The sequence below is a fragment of the Trichogramma pretiosum genome, unplaced genomic scaffold (assembly GCF_000599845.2).
Source record: "Trichogramma pretiosum strain Unisexual culture from Peru unplaced genomic scaffold, Tpre_2.0 scaffold9, whole genome shotgun sequence".
NCBI lineage: Eukaryota > Metazoa > Arthropoda > Insecta > Hymenoptera > Trichogrammatidae > Trichogramma > Trichogramma pretiosum.
The window spans coordinates 1-22,134 of NW_019641697.1; the positions used below are offsets into that span (position 1 = coordinate 1).

Below are 22,134 nucleotides of genomic sequence, written 5' to 3' on the forward strand. Positions count from 1 at the left end.
GGTCCGATCGACTTGAAACTTAATTTTTTAGATTGTAAATTGAATTTTAAGTGTCCAGTTAACTTTTTCGTTTGAGTACTTCTATATCGATATAGAAAATAACAAAGATGTTTTTATAATGTGGAGAATTCTTTAAAAAATGGGCCCTAAGGCCCATGAGATCAAACTAAGCACAGAGAGCTTCAGTATACAGTACCAGGTGACCCCAAAAAATTTTTGGAGCAAATTCATGACCCTAAGTTGAGAAGGTCTCCTTGTAAGTGCTGCTCGATCATCGTAATAGCTGACTGACCTGGTTATTGGTTCATTCCGGAGTGATAATCAGGGTAAGCAATTTTCGTGATCTTGGGAATCGCAACTGCCGTTGGGAGCTTTAGTGTTTCGCGGAGTGCAAGTGTACCACCGTTAAGTGCCATCCAGGGGGAAAATTCCGTGCTTATCGCAACGCGAGTTACCGTCTCGAATCTGAGTATATGAGTCTGTCGGACGCCTCCGCCCAGCTTAGTCGCCTAAAATCAAAGGTTAAATCGCCCGAAACTGAAAAAATAGCCAAAAAAGAGATTGGGTTCTGTGACAGCGACTTCGTTCACATGGAAATTTATATAAAAATTATGTCTCCCCTAGCGACTGCTATTGACGATTTACAAAGGGAGGAAAATTGTTATTATGGTGAACTTCTATCATCGCTGATAACAATCGAACAGCGATGGTTAGAAGAGATCAAAATAAATAAATTTCCTAAATCTTTTTATAAAGATTATATTAATGGGCTGATAAATTCTTTACATTACCGCTTCAAAGCGATATTTGCTATTGAAGGTGTTGGGGAGACTGCTGCTGTAGCATCTTTGAGCCATCCATCGATAAAAAAAGATTGGGTTCATTGTTTATCGATGGAGGCTCAAAAAAATATCGAAAATCTCATTCAAAAAACCAGCCAATCGTTAGAAGAAGAGGTAGCGACAACAGCGTCCAGTAAGAGATTTTTTTTGGCAAAGCCGCAGAGCCGACGAATCTTGATAAGATAATATCGCTCAAGACCGGTTGCAACGAGCTGTTGCGGTTTCTGGCCGAACCCGTGACAGATGATCTATTAGAGTTGAATAGATATCCTGCAGTCAAAAAATTATTTTTAAAATATAACACGCTCTTTCCCTCATCTGCACCCGTAGAACGTCTCTTTTCGTATGCAACACTGTTAAATTTGCCAAAATATAATCGCTTATCAGACGATCAGTTCGAAAATCGCTTATTATCAAAGGTTAATTTAAAAAAACATTATATATAAAATATCATCTAAGATATAATCCTACATTTATAAGTGTTTAAAAGTAGTTATATTCAATATTACTTCATCATGTTATACTATGTTCATTATATTTATTATACTATGAATAAACTATTTAGTCCTTAAAATTTTATATTTTTCCAATTTTTATCGATCTATCATTGGTTCTATATACTTGCGGCTCTGTGTACTGAGTGAAGGTATCGTTTTTTATTTTGTAACTAACCAACTGTTTGATAACTAACACAGCGGATCTCGCCATCAACAATTTTTGATTTTATTTAATTTTTTACTTACCATTACAGGCACTTTTAAAATTTTATCGAAAGAGTACTAATCATTATAAAATAATACTTTACAATCACAAAAAACCAATTCCATTACTCATAATTAGAAAATAAAATTAGTCTAATTATAATTATCACCCATTACCAATTACATTTAATGTGTAATGCGAAAAAATTTTCATTACGAATTAAATTTAATTCGTAATGGAAAATCAATTTCATTACAAATTAAATTTAATTCATAATGGAAAATCAATTTCATTATGAATTAAATTTAATTCGTAATGGAAAATCAATTTCATTACAAATTTTATTTTTAATGTAATTTTTAATTGATAAATTACAAAATTATGCAACCCTGGTCGTTAGTCACAATAGCTGGACTTGGAAAAATTTCACGGCACTCGTACGAATTTAGACTAAGTTTCGTGAAGTTAATTTTTGTAATTTGGTGTTACAGAAATTCACTTGGTAATTGAATTTGAATAATAAAGGAATGGGTAAGTGGGGCATGCGTGGAGCCTTTTATACACGTGCCCTGGCATCACAAACGAAGATCGCTCTCATGCGCTGGCCTCCTTCTCTCGCATATACCGTACAGTGAGATGCTGCGAGAAGCACTTTTGCCGCGCGGACGTCGATTGAGTAGGGGGAGCTTGCTAGTCGCTGCTCTCTCTCTTCTCTCTCTCGCTCAGCGTACACGTCGTGGACGCGCTTTCAAGCAAAATTCGCTTTAGCACCGTTGCAATATATCTATCCCAGTACGGACAAACTTCCAAAAGTTTATGGACAAACCCTTATACTTGATTTTTAAACCCTTTCAAATAATTTCATTGCAAATCGGATGTAAAGTTCGTAAATGACTATAACTTATTACAATAACTTATTTTATATTAACTTATGAAAATGGACCTCGATCAGGAAATATTAAAATTAAATGTTGAGTTGTACGCAAATTTAAGTTTGTCCCGGACAAATGTGCAAGTAATTATAATTGTCATGCTGCAATTTATTAAAAATGCATATAACCCCTTTTTATTTAAAAAAATAGCTGCAGCTTAAATCAGACGGTTTCGAATAAAGGTATGAATGAAATAGAAAAAAATTTTGAAAAATATATAGAGATCCCTCCAGTGAATTTCATACCGAAAAAAACCGAATAAAAAAATTTAAAGATCATGATTTATACACGGAACTGGAAGAGATTAAACTACAAACTATTCTTACTCATTTAATGAAAGAACGATTATTGATCTGTAAAGAAAAACATGTAACTATGATTCATACACCCTTGAAAAGCTCTTTAAAATATTTGTTCGAATATAATGGTCTTTTTCATGAAATGCTATCATATATTGTATGATTAAAAAATGAAAAAAATATTATTTCTAATTTCGTTCAATGTAAGCTCTGGCAAGATCAATTAAAAAATTTTGATAAAACGGGTATAGTTTTACCACTGTTATCATATTTCGACGATGTCGAAATGGGTAACGGCTTGGGGTCTCATGCCTGTGCCGTCGGCTGCTTTGCCTCCCCTCTCATGCCTGCGCGCACCGACAAGCGCGCGCTGGTTAAACTCACCGTGTGTGGCGAGATATAGTGGTAAAGTAAGTCACCTGTAGTAAGCAGTGACGAGCACGGGCCAGCCCGGCCTGAATAAATCCAATTGTTCTCGTTAATTAATCACGAGTCTACATTAGTCATTTTCCCATTCTCTCTCTCCCGTCCCGAAGAAGAATTTACAAGACACTCCATTTTCCCGACGATGTATGGAGCGTCGGGGAACCTTATGACTTAGAGCTGGGTTACGGACGAGTCAACGTACATCAACGCATAGACCTCAGCCAACACATAATAACTCCATACTGGTGACTTGACATTTTTCAAATAATTTTTTTAAAGTAATTTTCACTGGGGTGAGAAGAGAGATGAAGATGGCGGAAGTTTGGATTTCTTCCGGCCGGACTTGCGCGAATCATCTTTGCGCGCGCTTGAGCGGGGTCCATTTTAAGCCACACCGACGGTGCGGTGCGAGTTCGGAATTCTCGCTGGTGGAGCTCGCGGTGTGTGTCGTGCTTTTTATCGTCGCTCGTGCGTTTAGTGCGTCGTTAAAATTAATTCACTGTGATAGTCGTTTTTTGGCTTCAACATTATCACCAACAGTCACGAGCTGTATCATTTGTGGAGGCGGCAACTCAGCTTTAAGAACATCATTTGTAACAGCAGTCGGTCGGCAGAGTCTCAGCAGCAGCAGTAGTTCGGAGCTCGACCAAAGTGAACATCATTTGCGATAGCAAAGGTTCGGAGTTTGGCCGAGGACATCTTTTGCGGCAACGGAAGCTTGGTTATAAGAATATCATCTACAGCAACGGTAAAGTTCGAACGCAATTCGAACGTTTCTTTTGCGGCTTGGCAGCGTTGGAGACAACAGTCATTCGGCAGTTTCAGCAGCATGAGTAAAGCAAGGGCAACTGGATGGCGATATTTTTGGAGTCCCATTTTCACATCGACCAACAACTACGAACGAGGATTGAGTTTGCGTTTTGCTGGCCATCATCTCAGTGGTAACAGTTTTACAACGGCCTTTATCATCGTGTCGTTATCGTGCTCAAGTTGGTGTCGACGAGTCGTTTCGCGAGTGAGACGAGCATAGCTGAACGGCAGTGCGCCCGCCATTTTTGGAGTTCGCGGCCTGTTTTTCGACGGCGTGCGGCTTCTTCACCACGTCGTTGGGTCAACGGTCGACCCTGCTGCAACATCTTTTCAGCGGCCAATTTAAATTTTCGACCTCGAGCAGCTTCTCCATTTCATCGGTGACGAGTTGCCATTTTTGAATTTTCGACGATGAAAAGTAGCAGAACAGCGGCATGACGGCGTCGGTTGCTGAGTCAAGTCCGAAGAATTTCCGGCTTCTTGCGAACCCGTAAGCGTTTTTTGAGATTCTCCTCGGCTGCATCTCATGTATATTTTTTATTATAATTATTAACCAATTATACAAAGTGTGACGAAACTTGGTGCGTAAATGTCGCCATTGCGGCGTTGCATTTTTGCGGTTATTCTCGCCTCACATAGTATCGATCTGTACACGGCTTTAGCTGAGTATTTGAGTTATGTGGTGGTGCGATAACTCGCCTTATTATTTTGAGCATTGAGTTGCGTTTACACGGATTTTATGGCGTAATATTGTAATTAACAATCGATCAATTTTTCGCGGAGAGGTAATTTTCGAGAGTTTTTGATCATGAGTTCGGATCGGATCCATTTCTCTTTTAGAATTTGAGTCGGACTGGATCCACTTCTCTTTTAGGATTTGAGTTGTGAATTTGGCCCGTTTCTCATTTAAAATTTGGATTTCAAATTTTGTGAGCTCGCCGGAAATTGCGCGAGTGATCGAGTGTTTCTGTCGTTCATGATTTTGAATTTTCGGACTTGGTATGTTGAGCCGAGCTTTGAAGGTGAGACACACCTTGACGCGTGTTGTTTACGATATTCACGAAAATTTTTCTTAGCGCGAGTAAATCTGTAGTTTTCTTGGTTTTAAGCAAAGACATCGTACGAGCAAGCAGAATAATAACGAATCTCTTTCCTTGAAGCGAGTCTTCTTTGTTTTTGTCGCGCGTCGTAGCAGGCTTCGATCGTTCGAGTCGACACGTTCGAGTCGATTGCTTGTGAAGATGTTCAAATAATTCACGATTTGCTCTTGACTTTCAAATATATAGCAAGTGTACTTTTAGTATTAGTACTTGGCTGATTTCTCGCTTTTCATACTGGTACATACGAGCAGACGATTTTGTGCTTATGAACAGCTTAATATAATGTTCAATGCGAACATATTTTTCTGAACACGCATACATTATTTTTAAATTAATTTTACTCAATTTGAGTGGATTTTTGTTCATGCGCGCTTTATAAATAGACTGCAGTCACACTTATCAACCCTTAATTGGTTGATAAATTCTTGAATATCATAGTGCACATTGTTGATTATTTTGACTAAACGAGCTTGCAGCATACATTTGCTCCTCGTGTCATTGTTGTTGATATACTTTCAGCCCTTAATTGGCTCTTGGGTTACTACAAGGACAGAGCTCATCTTCAAAGTATATTTAGTTATTTAACATTTAATAAATTGGACTGTTATGGAGTAGCTTTAGCTGTTGTTGCTGGCTGTCAAGTGTTAGGATTCTATGATTAATCGTTGGCCCTTAATTGGTCGACACACTTATCAGTCCTTAATTGATTATTTGACACTCTCACCAAAGCCAATACTACATGGCCGCCGGTACACGAAAAACATAAACCTCTCTGTGTAAATAATAATAAACCTGCTTGTGATGTGGGTAGGAATCGGTAAATCAAAAAATAACAGTATATTTAAATATATATTTATTATTATAAATAATTTTTTTTAAGTAAATAAATAATTTATTATAAATAAATAAATATTTTTCGACGAGGAATCCGATGGTGACCTTGAATTTGACCTTTGACGTAACCTTGAAGCCCCAGCGACCCAAAAATCGATTTTTCAAATGGATATCCCCATATTTTATTGCAGATTTGAAAAGAGCGGAGAATTTTACATTTAAACATGTATTATGTTTTTTTTTCAAAGTCATTTTAAGGGCATTACAGGCGAAAATAAAACCCTCATTTAACCTAAAATTAAGTTCGAGTAAACGCTTTTATTCTAATTCTACCGCCTCTAAAAGGACCTTGAAAAAAAAAACAAAATATGTATGTTAACGTGAAAAATCTCCACTCTTTTCAAATCTGCAATAAAAATTGGGGGTAACTATTTGAAAAATCGATATTTGGGTCGCTGGGGCTTCAAGGTTACGTTCAAGGTAAAATTCAGGTAACCATCGGATTTCTCGTCAAAAAATACGTCGGATATGAGGTCTTTGATTTTTTTTAACGAATATTCTGCGATATTTCCAGGGGTTTCCATACTTTTGTCGCACCCTGTATAATTCTACAATGATAGCATTGAAATAAAAAGGAAAATATAAATGTATTGACAAAATGCTTACGAAAAAATCTTTGATTTCGCAACATTTAACGTGAGCGTAAAACTCAATTCATTAAAACTATAAATTAACCGTTTGGCTGCTGCCGTTACGGAGAAACTGTCTTGAGCTTGCAAGCTCTCAAGCTCTCGTGTGATACACTCGCTCACGCGCTGCTCCTACTCGACGAGTTGTAGTAACGGCGATCGCAGGCTAAGCCTACCCACCATTCAACTCAAGGAGATGACTCGGCGCGCCGAAAACTCAATGAGTTCTCCTACCAAGCCAACTCCGAGTTGCGCGGCGACTCGAACTGTGAACACTTCGCTATCACGACTCACTCGTCAAGCAGAACAACTCGCAAGCGAGTTATCCCGTTCGATCAGTTGATCGTATCGAATATACCGCGAGAGCAGGCTTGCTTATTCGCCTCGAGCGTTGATTATGATTATTGTTCACGTGGTACCTAGCAGAAAAAACAGGACGCTTATACATTGAGTCAAGTAGAACATGAGTTCAATTTTATGTAAAAACCAAATAAAAGTATCTTTTCGTACAAACAAAACATTATTTCAAATTCTTTATGATTAAACTTGAAGATACATTTTAGTTCAAAACAGTATCAGCCGTTTCTGTTGTGAAAAAGTTGCGCTGAAAGTTTTCGAAAAAGGTTATGTCAATCTTGAGTTTGAAACTGCGCGAACGATTTCTGTGAGCGTAAGTCTGCATATAGGGTGACTGTACCAATACCCGGACAGCTAAGAAGTGATGTTCTATTGCCCGGCCATTTTCTACCCTCAATTATGTCGAAATTCACAAAGAAAGTTTGGAAAAAAAAATGTAAACGTCGTAAATTTAAATTAAAAAGTGGCCGGTAATTAGTCTTAAGAAAAATCACTTTGCGCCAATATCCGTCCACTTTTTAATACTATATAATTCCATTAATTTAATTAAAAATTACTATATGAAACGATAATTTCACTTCGTGAATAATACTTAACTCGATCATATCATTTGTATCATTTTATTATTTGTTCAAATGTTTATATGACTTGAATAAAAGTGTCCGGGTATTGGGGGGTGGCCGGGTATTGGCACAGTTACCCTATTCTATTTGACAGCACTCAAACTTATGAAAATGAGGTTATGTCATACTTATTCCTTCTAACGGCTTTGATCCACTCATTCCGGTGGTTAAGTCTATTTTGGGAATAAGGAAATTAATAAAATTTAATATCAGTGTTTCTCTAGGTATTACCGCAGTTGATAACGCAACAATTTACATGAGAAGGCAATTTTTAAATCACTTGTATTGTTTAACTCATGTATAAGCATGTATAAGCATGTAAAAGCGTCCTGTTTTTTTTCTTGAGTCTGCCACCACGCGAAGCAGCGCTGACATCGTATACCCCCACCATGCTAACTCTCGGTCCAAATAAGCTCGCGGCCTTACTCGCTCTCATGCGGGTACTGCGGCGGGTCAAGTAGACGCCACCCAGCAGCGGAAATCTAAACATTCCACCTACCGAAATCCATCTGTGGATTTCAAATAACTAATAAAGAAAAATTAATGCAATAAATGTTAGCAATAGGTAGAAATAAAGTTAACATAAAAATTAAATTCATATAAATCTTAACCTAATAAATCAAAACCTCATATCGGAGAAGCTTACGCAAGTCGGATGTAACCACTCGTTGTACTCCTCGTCTGGGACGTCCAATCGCTCCGCGAAGATGTCTCTCACCATTGGTTCGGGCTTCAGTCGTTGGCGCATTTCCGCTTCGCGTTCCCTCAGTTGTCGGCGCACTATAGTTTCGCGATTCCGGTGAAACTCCTCTCGGCGCTGCAAGACGGCTCGCGATATTGGCCTGTATGAAGGAGTTATAGGAATTAGCCGCCAAGGTAACTGGCTTACGACAGCATCCAACTTCTCGGCTTTTTCTGACTCTTCAAGAGGTACGGTTGTTTGCGCAGGTACAGCGTCGACCTGGACAACATTGAGGGGTTTCTCGTCGGTCGAGGGCAAGGTCGCCACCTCAGAATCCGCACTCACGAGCACTAACTCAGTAGCAACGATGCTCTGAACTGACACTGTTTCACTTTTGCACGCTGCACAAGTCACTTCCATCGGAGTATCAGTCTTCCTTGCCATGGCACGCTGGCGTAGTCGATCTCTTACCATAACCTCGGTGAGCTGCTCTGCCGTGTCACTAAGAGCCTTTTAACGCTGCTCTGCAGCGTCACTACGAGCCTTTTTGCGCTGCCCAATGAACTCAAGCAAGCGCTGTTTTCTGCGTGCTTTTCCGTGCAACTTAGGCGTAGGCTTACCCGTGCTCTTCTTCTTACTCTGACGTTTGCGTCGAGAGGCCATGTTGGATATTCGTGCAGAGTGTCACACTTAGCACAACACTAGAAAACTAGTAAAACGTACAGTTTTCGCACGATACGATGTCTCGAACTTATACTTGCTCCGAGCAATTTCACTTGTGGTTTGACATGCGACTTCTAGCGGCGAGACCCCGAAGCTTTTTAGGACGTGCTGCTTTATCAAGCCTGACTTATTCGTCGGGTTGGTCTACGAGTTTGACGAGCTTAACGATGGGCCTCTTATAAGACCCACTGGCCGTCGTGACTGTAGCAACTCGCACCAAACCATCTCTCCCAGGGTGGATCGCCGTAACTTTCGCCATAGGCCAACGGGCGCACGAAGTACTTTCGTTTTTTACTAAAACGATATCGCCGACCACGATGTTCGGTTCGGCTTATTGCCACTTGTATATTTGCAACGTATACAAGTACTCCTTGGACCACCGCTCCCAGAATACCTGCGTCAACTGAGTGAACCTCTTCCACCTTTCTAACGCTCCGATTTTCTCAGACTTTACCGGAGGTTCAACAATCAAAAAAGAAGATTCACCGATTATCGGATGAGCGGGAGTCAGTACCGTCTCAGGCTCCAGCTCTTCAGGCAAAGGAGTGAGGGGCCGAGAATTTAAAATCGCTTCAGATTTACCACCTAACTCCCACAAATCTCCGAAGTGAGGAGAACCGGGCGGATTATAATGCCAAGTTATGCCTTCACCACTCAAGTGCGAAAAAATCGACTTGTAGAATGCCGAGCCTTTCCAATGCATTTGGCGAAGCTGCGCGTCTGCGCCTACAAAATTCGTGCTGCAATCGCTGTATATATGCAAGCACTGCCCTCTGCGAGAGACAAAGCGCTTCCAGGCTGCAATAAATGAGGCAGTATCGTAAGATGACACAGCTTCTAAATGAATGGATTAGTCACCATACAAACAAAAATGGCCATATATCCTTTGTACGAAAACGAGCCTCTATGCCTGGACGCTTTTAACATGAAAGGCCCAGCGTAGTCAACACCGGAGCTTTTAAACAGCCGATCAGGTGTGACGCGTACGGCGGGTAAATCAGCCATTCGCTGCGATGCAGTAGCGGCTCTATATCGCAAACAAACAACACACTTTCTCAATTGTGCGCTGACCACGACTTTGAGTCTTGGGATCCAATAGTGTTGTCTGAAATGTGATAGTGTGTTCTGAGATGTGATGTGATAGTGTTGTCTGACACAATCAACTGCACACCACCGTGCAACGTCACCTTGTGCATATGATCGATCAATAACGTCGTGAGTCGGCTTTTCGTAGGCAGAATTATCGAGTGTTTACAATCATCGCTTAGTAGGGAGTTGTGTAATCGACCACCTACCCTGAGCAATCCATTTTCAATTTTGGGGCTTAATTTCCTCAAGCAATGGCCTTTGGATAATCGCTGTCCGGATTTCACCAAGAGGATTTCCTTTGAAAAGTACGAGGCCTGGGTCATTTGACAAAGCTGTATCATGGCGCAAGTTAGTTCGTTCACTGATATCTCTTTTTCAGCGGAAGATTCAAATTGCAAGCTCAATCTTACATCGAATTTTAGTGCGAGCTTTTTTATGAAACGTAAACAATAAAGTACTCGCCTCATTCTAGAATATGAGGAGAAACGAGCTATGATCTCGCACTCTAGTTGTGGTGTAACCTCCTGGAGCAGAGCTACTCGCTCAGGTGTCTCAATCTCGGCAGTAGCTTCGTTGCTGTTATCGAAGTTTGTGGCAGTCCAAGGTTGCGACGTTGCGACCAGTTCCTCAGGCCCGCGCCACCACAGCTTGTTGTCTCGGAGGGCACTTGCAGTACTACCTCGCAATGCAAGATCCGCCGGATTTTGCTTTGTATTGATATACTGCCAAGTCGCTCGGGGAGTCAAGTGAACTATGTCCGCGCACCTATTCGCAACGAAGATCGGCCATCGGGCAGGGATTCCGTGAATCCAATGCAGGGTGGTCTTAGAGTCCAACCACAGTTACAAAGGGACACTAGCAAAGTCTTCGGTAGCGATGAACGAGGAAGCGAGCTTAGCCAGTAGGTGCGCTGCGCAGAGCTCGAGTCGCGGTATCGAGAGCGTCTTGAGCAGGGCGATCTTAGTCTTCGATGCAAGCAGAGTGATTCTCGCTTGTCCGTCATAGAAAACGCGGACATAGAGCACTGCTGCATAAGCAAATTTCGAGGCATCAGCGAAGCCGTGCAGTTCAAGATAAGCATCGCTCAGAATGCCCGTCCATCTTGGTATAACAATCGTTGCTAATACTTGCAAATCATTCTCAAAAGCTCGCCATCTTTCGACTTCAGACGCAGGCAATGGAGCGTCCCACTCTTTAGTCAAAAGCCAGAGCGATTGCATGAATATTTTCATAGAGATCAAGACCGGGGCTATCCAGCCCGAAGGGTCAAACATTCCGGCGATACACGACAAAACCTTACGCTTCGTGATTGGATTCGTCAAAGGCTCTATCGAGACATTGAATTGAAAAACGTCTGTCCGAGGTTCCCAGACCAAGCCAAGTACAGAAAACCCGAGACCCACTTTCAATGTCGATTCCTTAGCCAGAGAGTCCGGGCCGAACGAATGAAGCATTTGATCATCGTTTGTCATCCACTTGGCCAAAGTCAAACCTTCAGCCGAGAACAAAGCATCTAATTGATCGCGCTTTTGCATTGCAACTTTTATATCAAAAGCGCCGGACAATACGTCGTCCATATACATTTCTTGGCGTACTATAGGCGTTGCCAAAGGATATTTCTCTCCCACGTCCTCTGCCAACTGTCTGAGTGTTCGATTGGCCAGGAACGCAGACGGACCCGAGCCGAACGTGACCATAATGAGTACGTAATTTTCCATCTCTTTAAGCGGATCATCACGCCAAAGCAACGTCTGTAGTCGCCAGTCTTCAGGATGTAATCGCACTTGCAGGTACATCTTTGACACATCTGCTAAGAATACGATGGGGTAGCTACGCCAATGCTCTAGCGTAAGTACGATCTGCGGTAACAGGTTCGGGCCAGTCATTAGATGTTCGTTTAATGAATGTCCTGCAGAGTTGCGAGCTGAAGCATTAAACACAGGACTTACTCTAGTAGTTGTGCTACTGTCCTTCACTATAGCGTGATGAGGCAGAAAATAGTGCTTTCCGTAGTTTTGTGGCTGGATTTCGATTTTTCTCATTTGATCAGCCTTGATTATTTGCTCGATACTAGCTTTTTACTCTGCATACAATAAAGGGTTTTTGCTCAATTTCCTTTCGAGCGATAACAAACAACTACGAGCTATCTGGCAAGAGTTGAGCCAATCAGTCGGAGCGTTGGCTCTCAGAGGTAGCTTGACTTGATAACGTCCATCTGGAAGACGCACTATATATTTTTTATAATGCGTTTCACATAATTTGTCTTTATCAGACCACGGTGTAACGTGTGAAGGCTCTTCTATTTCCCAGAAGGACCTCAATTGTTCACTCATGCGATCATCAGCTTGCAAACATAACTGTGCCGCTTCGCGTTGATTTTTCTGCGCTACCGGATAACATCCAACCCAGCTGAGTCTTCATCGCGATAGGATAGTTATCGCCTCCCTTTATCAATCCCTCTTCTACGACTCGAGCGTGAATTTGCGTGCCGAGTAATACGTCGATCCTACCAGGACTAGCAAAATAAGGATCAGACAATTGTAGTCCGCTTATGTGAGTCCACTCTCGGGGATCTTTGCAACAAGGCTGACAACTCGAGATTGACGGCAAAACATAAGTTTTAAACGTTAGCTTAAAGGGAGATCGAAAATGAGGTCGGATTGATACTTCGACCTCGGCTCGGGTACTATCTCGCCCTCACCCTATGCCAGATATAGGCACATTTACTTGCCGTTTCTTCAATCGTAGACGCTGACAAAGCTCTTCAGTAACGAAAGAAGACTGAGCACACTGGTCCACGAGAGCCCGAACAGTAGTGAACTGTCCTTGTGGCGCAGAGACTCGGATTCGAGCAGTAGCGAGCAAGGCTTCCAAGCTCTCTCCCTCTACCTCGGAAGAGACTGTAGCCATTACGCTTTGCATCGAAGACGAGCTCTTATCGACAGGGGACAGTTCATCTTGCGCTTGTTTAGCCGTTCCACTCTTGCCACCTGATTTCTTCAAAGGCGTATGTATAAGAGTGTAGTGTTTCCTTGTAAGGAAGTAGACCAGCACAGGGTCCGACGGTACTCCTTCCTTTATATTCTATCCTAGAATCCCTTCCGCCGAGAGAGAGATCGGAAATAAGCGAGCCTAGTGGTAGTGCGGATCGGCGCCAATTTATCAATAAGCGCCGAATTTGCAGAGAGAGAGCCGTGATCAATGCTAAGTGCGTAGACGGGTCTTGCGCGTGCTGCCTTATGAGCAGACGAAAACCTGTCAAGTGGAAAGGGAGGCCTATGATGACTGACTAGCCGACGAGGAGTTGATGAAGCAAACACTCTGTGTTGGACCTCGCGTGAAATAGCTTCGAGCTACCGATCCCTCTCGTGTGGGACCTGCGATGGCCAGCGTGTGTGAGAGTGAGTCTGCCCTCCTGGAGAGCATCAACATCTGGCTGCCTTCTCGTCTGCCCTCGCTATTTTTGCAGTCTTCGTCAGGCCCAATCAACCACCAATAAACCATAGAGTCAACGAATGTAAGTCTCTCGATTCTCTCCTGCATATGCGCTATATTATTGTATCTTTCAACACGCTCGATCTCTCTCGGTCTTGTCCCCGCCTAGCCCAAACTCACGACCGTCGTTGTTATAATTGTACGGGTGAATGTTTCGTGCTGAGCGAACAATTATCGCACATTTGTAATTCTTAGCTTTCTTGTATTTTGTATTATTAGGCGTCACTATCGTGACTGGCGCCTTTTTTAATAAATACGCCTAATTATTATTTATACATTACATGATCGCGTAGACATAGTCTGCGATGACTCGTGGGGCTCAGATCATTACCCGATCTTTGTCAACGTGAGCATCGAGAGGCACTGTCATCGTCAGAAAAGGCATAGAATCAACTCGATTCGCACAGATTGGGACAAGGTCTTCGAGAGGCTGAGCGCGAGTTGGGGCTGCTTCTTTACGGCCGCATACGAGTCATCAGGCCCAGCCGAGAAGTTCGCTATTTTCTAAGAAACAGTCGTAAAAGCGCGAGAGCATCCACTCCAAAAAGTGCCTCTGTCCCCAGACGTAATCACATTAACCCCGTACCCTGGTGGGACGCGGACTACGACCGAGAAAAAAGGCTGAGACAGGCAGCACTCAAGAGGTTCAACTTCTCCGTCGAACTGCAGGATCTTATAACAGACAAAAAGCGCTGTGCAGGGTTTAAAAGGATGTTAAAGTGCAAGAAGAGAGACAACTTCGTCAAATTCGTGGAAGGTCTCGATTTTCGCAAAAGCTCTGCGTACGTATGGAAAAAATGCAAGTTTTTTAAGAACAAATGGATCAACGCAGTCAACAGCCAAAGGTACAGCAGCGCCAATAGCCAACAGATACCAATTTTTGACGAATATTCTTATACGTAAATATATCGAACATCCCAAAGCTCTCATGAATCGATTTTATGATTCGCTCAGTGGGCGGCATTGTAACAAGCGACCATCTGAGTTCCTCGACACATTATATGGAGCTGGTGGTTCAGTTTTGGACAGAGATGCAATTTTGCAATTTTGAAGGCTACGGCTTCCCCCACGGATCGCTGTGCATCTTAGTTCAGCTGTAAATACTGAGAATGAACGAGCCATCGTTGCTCGTTCTGACGAGGTTTATTATCAATTACGAAATCTGGTGGAGTAATTTACAAGATTGATACTGACTACCCTGACATCGGAAGCTTTCGTTGCTTTCGGTGTCTTAAGTTTCCTCCATTCTAACTCTGCACCAAGTTCGACATATTCATTTTCGTACCTTTCATCAACACACACTCTATCATTGCATAATCTTGATGATGACTCTTGACCAGGGTTTTCATTCCTTAAAGTTAAAGACTTTGTCGTAGATCATATTGCAAGATTTAAACTACAGGGATTTCATACCTTAACGTTAAGGAGTTTGTTGTAAATCATATTGCAAAATTTAAGTCACAGGGGTTACTTTTTAATTTTCGAAATGCGCACAGCGCCAAAGATCGAATACAAATGCAGCCGAGGGGTAGCGAGCGCGAAACGCGAAAGGTATTGATATAAATTAAGATTTGACCTCTGCAGATGTCACTCTCCGGAGAATTGTAAATAAAGTTATGTTAGTATTAAGTTGCACCGCTAGAGGGCGAGGTTGAAACCCGCAATCAAGAAAGATGAGTTGTAGGCTTATATAGAGGCCCATCGGACGAGTGAAATCGAACTCGCTCCGATTCGAAAAGGAGATTAAATAAAATTCGAGCTTTTGGATCCGAATAAATCTGAGTTGTTTATTCGGTGAGCTGTCCGCTACCCCTTTCCTCCCATGCCACCTCTGCCTACAGTGCACCAAGACGACAGACCGGAGCCGCCGCCGTCCGCCACCACCTACCAGGAAAACATCGCCGCCGCCAAGGAGCTACAGGTCCACCAACGCATCCTGCTACATCTCGCTGACCGGAGACTGCGAAGCTATCTGCGAGCTGCGCCGACGCCACGACCATCACCGAAGCGGAGCGCCCCTGCCTCGACGCCGCAAACAGCTGCGCAGTCTGCGGATCTAAGCGGATCTCCTCCACCGGCGTGGCGACTAATACGCTTGGACACGCCGCCTCCACCTCGGACCCCGCGACTCGACCCGCGCTTCCGCGGCGTGGACCCTCAACGTTTTAGAGCTCAACTAGACGGCGCGCAGACGCCACTGCTACCTCAGGAGGCCGAGCGAGAGCAGCGGAGGCAGGCTACCCACCGTCAGCTGGCCTTGTTCCTGGCGAAACACCCGCAGCCAGGAAGCAGCGCGCCCAAGAAGCCCCCACCGACGAAGCTCTCCCTACTACGGAAACGTAGGTAGGGAGTAACACCAAAGTCCTCACGGCTCTACACCGTGAGGCACTAAAAGATCCTCAGCTCGTCGGTGTCGTCGAGCTCTACGCTAGCCCGGACTACAGCAGTATAGGTTAATGGACAATTACATTTCGACCGTCCCTACGAAGAGTATCACCGTTCCAGTGAAGCGCGATCAAAAAAATCTTTCCTGAAAACTTGCGGAAAAAAAACTCTCTTTCGAAGATGAGGTCAAGAAAATCTCTCCAAAAATTTATTTTTTTTGTTTTTGTTTTTTTTTAGTTTTTTTTTTTATTTTTTTGAAGAGATTTTCTTAATCGCAGATTTTTTAGAGTGATTTTCTTGACCGCTTCTTTGAAAGAGATTTTTTTTTCGCCGCCGATTTCTAAGAGAGATTTTTTTGACCGCATTCGCATGAGTGATTGTCTTCGTAGGGACGGTCGATTTAATAAAAGGTTCTTAAACTTTCGATAAATAATTTTGAATTGATTGTTGAACCTTTTTAGTCAGTAAAGTAATTTAGTTATTAAGTATCTGTATAATAAGTTAGCGCTTGGGGAGCTCAAAAGTTATAAATATTATTTAACGCCAGCTGAGTCCGAAATGTATAACTATTATGATTTGGCGCTTGTTACGCCTCAGTGTACGAGTATTAGTTATCGCATGCTGCGCCTAAAATTGTGTCTAAAATTGAAAAATACTGTTTAGCGCTTGACGCGACCAAAATTAATTAATCATATTTAAACGCATGTTGCGTACAAGAATAATAAATGTTATTTATAGTACTGTATGGCATAAGTTCACATTTATGACACGCTTTTCTGTAGCATAAGTCGCACATTCTGGCACCGCTGCGTTCCCAGGTGAAAATAGTATGTCAGATCTGACTCCAGATCTGGCATCAGATCTGGTATAAGATCTGATAAATGTACGCCAGATCTGATACCAGATCTTGTATTCGATAATCGACATCAGAACTTATATCAGATCTGACATCAGATCTGATGTCAAATCTGAAGTGACTGTATTGCCTTTAATTAATTAAACAATAACTTTATTAATAATTAAAACTTTATAACAAATTTAGTTATATTTTAATAACCACACCGATAATACCTTTAAGAAAAATTCCTACAATATTTAGGTTTCTGATAAAGTGAATTTAAATTGATTCAACAACTTTTATTATTAAGATTTATTATAAAATTTTAATTATTAATAAACTTATTGTTTAAATAATTGAAGGCATTACAGTCGCTTCAGATCTGACATTAGATCTGATGTCAGATCTGATATAAGTTCTGATGTCGATTATCGAATACAAGATCTGGTATCAGATCTGATGTCAGATCTGGTGTATATTTGTCAGATCTTATACCAGATCTGATGCCAGATCTGGAGTCAGATCTTACATACTATTTTCACCTGGGTTTGCATCACACTCGCATGCACTTGTGCGCTAACCTCACTTCGCACTACCAAAAGTGTGACTCATGACTCGGAAAAGGGGGCATAAATGTGAACTTTGCACAATACTATAAAATGTTGTTCGATACTCGGGCCATAGGGGACACTTTTCGGTCCAGCTATTAGGACCCTCGCTACGCTCGGTCCCTAAACTACGCCGTGCCAAAGAGTGTTACTTATGGTCCTTGTATCAAAAATTGCTATTTTGAAAAACAGATATGACCAGTGGAAAGCGCAATATTTTTTTAAGCCCAATTGCGGCAGCTACGATGATTTAGAAAAGTTGCAATACATTAAAAAATACCCCGCGCGAGCGCACTGTCTGGTCGAGCGTGGAATACGTCATATTCATAAAAAAATTTACATACAATTAATCTCTTGATTAATTTGCTCATAACAGGAAATAACTGAAACTCATATTTTTCTATAAGTATTATATTTGATCAATATTAATGGTAAAAATATCCAAGCTTTTTAGTTAGCAAAATCCTTTTGATGAATATCTATCTTCAACTAAGTTTAAAAACTTTTGTCGTAATTTTTTGTGTTGAATAGTTGAGGTGATTAATCCAATTATGTGCTTACGAGAATAATCCTAAAAAGAAAAAATTTTTAATTATTTTTAAATTAGGGATAATAGTTTTTAAGATATTAAAAAGTAAAAGATGGAATTATTCATGAAAATTAACAATATCGTAATTCTTATATAATAATATAGTATTTTTTGAAAATAGATGTTATGCTCATATGTTTAAATAATTTTATTGTATGGGCCACAATTAAAAGATAAAAATGAGTTTTTTCAGTTCATATGAAGGTATCCTCTGATTTGAGGAGAGTTACATACAAATTTATTCCCCTGCGGCATTCTGTAATAATTATAAGCTGTTGGAATTCCGTTCTGACCGAACGGAAAAGAGGCAGTCAAAGCTGCCGAATGGGATATGAAAAATAGCAAGGCAAGGGCCATAATTTCGATAAGCAGTTGGAAACACTACAGACGTGCGCTACAGACATGAAAATGCGGGAACTGTGTACTCAGGTGAAAATGGTATGTTAGATCTGACTGCAGATCTGATATCAGATCTGATATAAGTTCTGGGTAACGCACATCAGATCTTATGCCAGATCTTATATCAGAATTTGCATACGATAATCGACATCAGAACTTACATCAGATCTGACATCAGATCTAATGTCAGATCTGAAATGACTGTATCGCTTCTAATTGTTTAAACAATAAATTTATTAATAATTTAAATTTAATAATAAATTTCGTTGTATTTTAATGATCATATTGATAATATCTTAAAGAATAATTCCTCCAATGTTTATGTTTTTGATAAAGTGAATTTAAATTAATTCAATAACTTTTATTGTTTAAGATATGTTATTAAATTTTAATTATTAATAAACTTATTGTTTAAATAATTAAAGGGGTCACAGTCACTTCAGATCTGACATTAAATCTGATATCAGATCTGATGTAGGTTCTAATGTCGATTATCGTATGGAAATTCTGACATAAGATCTGGCATAAGATCTGATGGGCGTTCACCAGAACTTATATCAGATTTGATATCAGATATGAAGTCACACTAATGATTTTTATAGAGTAGAAAATGTGGCGGCGTAATTAAAAGATGTTAACAAGACAGTTTTGGAGACTCTTGCAAGAAATAAAATCGCCAAGGGCCCACCGAATAAGTACTAGTGGCAACGGATGTTGCTAAGGCTAAGCGAAAAATAATTTGGAATAAAAAATAAAAATAATTTGGAATAAAAAACTTATGATGCAGTATCTATTAATTTCACCGTTTGCAAATAATTAATGAATAACAATATTTTTCATTAAATGCAATTACCATGAATTCTAAGCCAAGATGATACGATTGTAACAAAAAAGGTTATTTAGCTAAAGTATAAAAGCGCCAATATAATTCTGCGAGTTCTTACAATCGTCATCAAAGTCAGAAAAACCAATACTCAAGTGATTCGATTTCAAACTCAGCCGGTACAAGATTTACTTAATTGTTACTGGTGGCTTCATGGCCAGCATCGACAAATCAGAGTTACCAATTCTGGAAGCTAACTCTACCTATGAGTACAAACAAGAATCAATTTCGTCAGATGTAAGTGATCTGGCTGACTAATAGCAGCGCTTTTTGTCATGTGACTTTCTATCGTGAGTGGTTTGAATAAATAAAGCCCATAGATAGGGTGAGTGTAGGGATTACAAATAACGTCTGTCTCGAGGCAATTAGAATAACTTGTCTTATATACTTCAATTTAAAAGGCATCTGCTTTTCACAAACGTATCTACTGGGGTGGTCCACTTTTTCAAAAATTTTTTGTATCTCGGGGGATCCATCGGAATCAGAAAGTTTCAGGTTTGAAATGAATTTTCTCGTAAACTAGAACTCAAAAAAATGATTTTAGATGGTGTCGATGGAATCGGGTTTTGAAGTTTAAAAACGTGCTCCAAAAAAGAAGCAATATCGGGCTATCATTCGATTTATTTCAAACTCTGTTTAGAGGGTAAAAATAATCTTGGCAATACATTTTCTTATGTGTTTTTGTCTGCAAAATCGAATGCCGTAGTCAGTTTTGACCTAGGAGCACAATTTCATTCAAAAAAATACACTTGTTCGATCGTTCTTTTTCGCAAATTCCACAAAGTTCATTTTCGATCGAGTGGCAAATGAACAGAAAAAATCTAGAAAATTTTTTGACACCACCAAAATTTAGGATTTTTTATGACAAATCCAATGGTATAAATTAGTATACACTTTGAAATTATTTTAATGCAAAAAAATACAACTTTATCCCAAAAAACGACTTTACGAAAAATTGAAAAATCGAAAAGTGTATTAGTTTCTTGCTGGAAATGGCTAAGTAGAATCAACTAGGGAAAAAATCGTCTCGTGCTCACCATAGAACACATAATTGTAAACACTGAATTTCATGTACTACACAGTAAACTCCATGTTATTTAGCAGAAGAGGATCAGAAGTTCAATAAAGCTGAAGTCATTGTGTGTTAATATATTGTTTAGTTGTGCAGTAAAGTATGTTGTTAAAAGGGGTCCAAGTGTAAAATTTATGAAAAAGTGAATACACAGTGAGATTATGTACAATTCTAAAAGTGTGTTCTCAAAGTGAATTCTCAAATAAAGTGCAATGAAGTTTTGTTGCTAAAAATAGTAAATAGTTCCAAGTATGAAATTGATCAAAAAGTGAATACACAGTGAGATAGTGTACAATTCTTATGCAAAGATTATGTACAATACAATTTACAGTGTGTTCTCAAAGTAAATTCTCAAATAAAGTTCAACATTTTTCAAATAACACGTGTGATTGTTTTATTTTATTAGTTCCCAGTTGAAAAAAATTTGCGTGGATATCCACGTGGATTATCCACGCTGATTCCACGTGGATCATACAGGGATTCCTTGAGGATGGGACATTGATTCCACGTGGATCGAACATGGATCATATAAAGAGTCCACGTACGTAAACCACGGGGATTTGCACGGAAATCCTCGTTGATTTTCGATCGATCCACGGGGATTGAAAAAAATCAGCGTGGATCAGTCGAAAATCCGTGGTGATTCGCCGCAAATCCTCACGGATGTTTCGAGCGCGTGCTCGAGAACAAGTTCCACATCCACGAGGATTGAAAAAAAATCAGCGTGGATCAGTCGAATATCCGTGGTGATTGCATTTTTTCAGCCCATGATCGATCCACGAGGAATCCCTGTATGATCCACGTGGAATCCCTGTACGATCCACGTGGAATCCCTGTATGGTCCACGAGGATTACTAATCCTCGTGGATTTCCACGTGGATATCCATGCAATTTTTTTCAACTGGGTTCTAATTCTAATCATAATAGTTATTTCATCAAGTCTTCTTTGAGTTGAGCCTATCTTTTTCTTGTATCTTGCCACATGAGTCAATCCGGCTTTGAAATATAATTTCAGTCTCAGTACTTGTATTTTTATCAATTAGGCTTCTGAATATAATAAATACTACAATTAATTATGGGTTATGCGACATGGCTCTATGGTGACATGGCAATATAGAACAAAATTAAAATTGAATGTTCTCTTAGCCTAGAATAATTATTAGGAGTGATAAAGTTTATTATAGTGATTCAACAAGAATATTTGCAAGATTTTCTTCAATCGCTTATCCTGGAAAGTTGTATTTTTGCTCAAAATGGCCCTTTTCTCGTAAGATTCCAAGAGAAGTGATTGCCCAACAGGGTCCAGGTTGCAAGGGCTTCTTCAGCACATGTGTGGGTATGGCCGCTACTACAGGGAAGATGTTTGGACGTCTGTAGGTCTTTCTATAAGCTAACTACCCAGAAAATTACAAGAAAATGGGTAAAAATTCATTAAAAAAAGTGGTTTCAATTATTAAAAGTATAGAAATACTTTATCAAAACTGTGGCCCGTAGTAGCGGCCATAGCCAAGGCTCCAACAAACTAGGCTGTTTTGGAGTTAATTTAGGCCATGTCAGAGTAATTTCTGGATGAAAAAAGGGTTGAAAAACAGGAGAAATTTTCCATTTTACCAAATATAATTTTTACTTATATTTTGGTAAATTTTAAAATTAGGTGATTTTAAGGTATATATAAGCCCTTAATTAGCTTTCAAATAAAATAAAAAGTGTAACTTTGAGTGCGGTACTTTTTAGATATCTTGGCGCCCGATTCAGAA

The 22,134-nt window shown here is 40.3% G+C and overlaps 2 protein-coding genes across 2 annotated transcripts in view; both read right to left on the reverse strand.

The window, feature by feature from the left end:
• Positions 1-10,074: 10,074 nt before the first annotated feature.
• On the reverse strand, positions 10,075-12,150 carry LOC111694358. The gene is made up of 3 exons (XM_023462254.1): positions 12,058-12,150; positions 10,955-11,967; positions 10,075-10,873 (listed from the first exon to the last, which is right to left on the reverse strand). Exons 1-3 carry the CDS (start codon positions 12,148-12,150, stop codon positions 10,075-10,077), a joined length of 1,905 nt encoding a protein of 634 aa, XP_023318022.1.
• Positions 12,151-17,888: 5,738 nt separating this feature from the next.
• LOC106651295 (syndetin) overlaps positions 17,889-22,134 on the reverse strand; it is a 42,218-nt gene continuing 37,972 nt past the window's right edge. Inside the window, exon 7 of the mRNA XM_014369735.2 lies at positions 17,889-18,005. Within this exon, the coding sequence (XP_014225221.1) occupies positions 17,889-18,005 (117 nt within the window). The remainder of the gene's footprint in view (positions 18,006-22,134) is intronic.

Coding starts and splice junctions, on each gene's coding strand:
- LOC111694358 (XM_023462254.1), bottom strand. CDS start 12,150: ATGAGAAAAATCGAAATCCAGCCACAAAACTACGGAAAGCACTATTTT. Junction 11,968..12,057: donor ACAGTAGCACAACTACTAGA/GTAAGTCCTGTG, acceptor CTGTTACCGCAG/ATCGTACTTACGCTAGAGCA. Junction 10,874..10,954: donor GACTTTGCTAGTGTCCCTTT/GTAACTGTGGTT, acceptor CGTTGCGAATAG/GTGCGCGGACATAGTTCACT.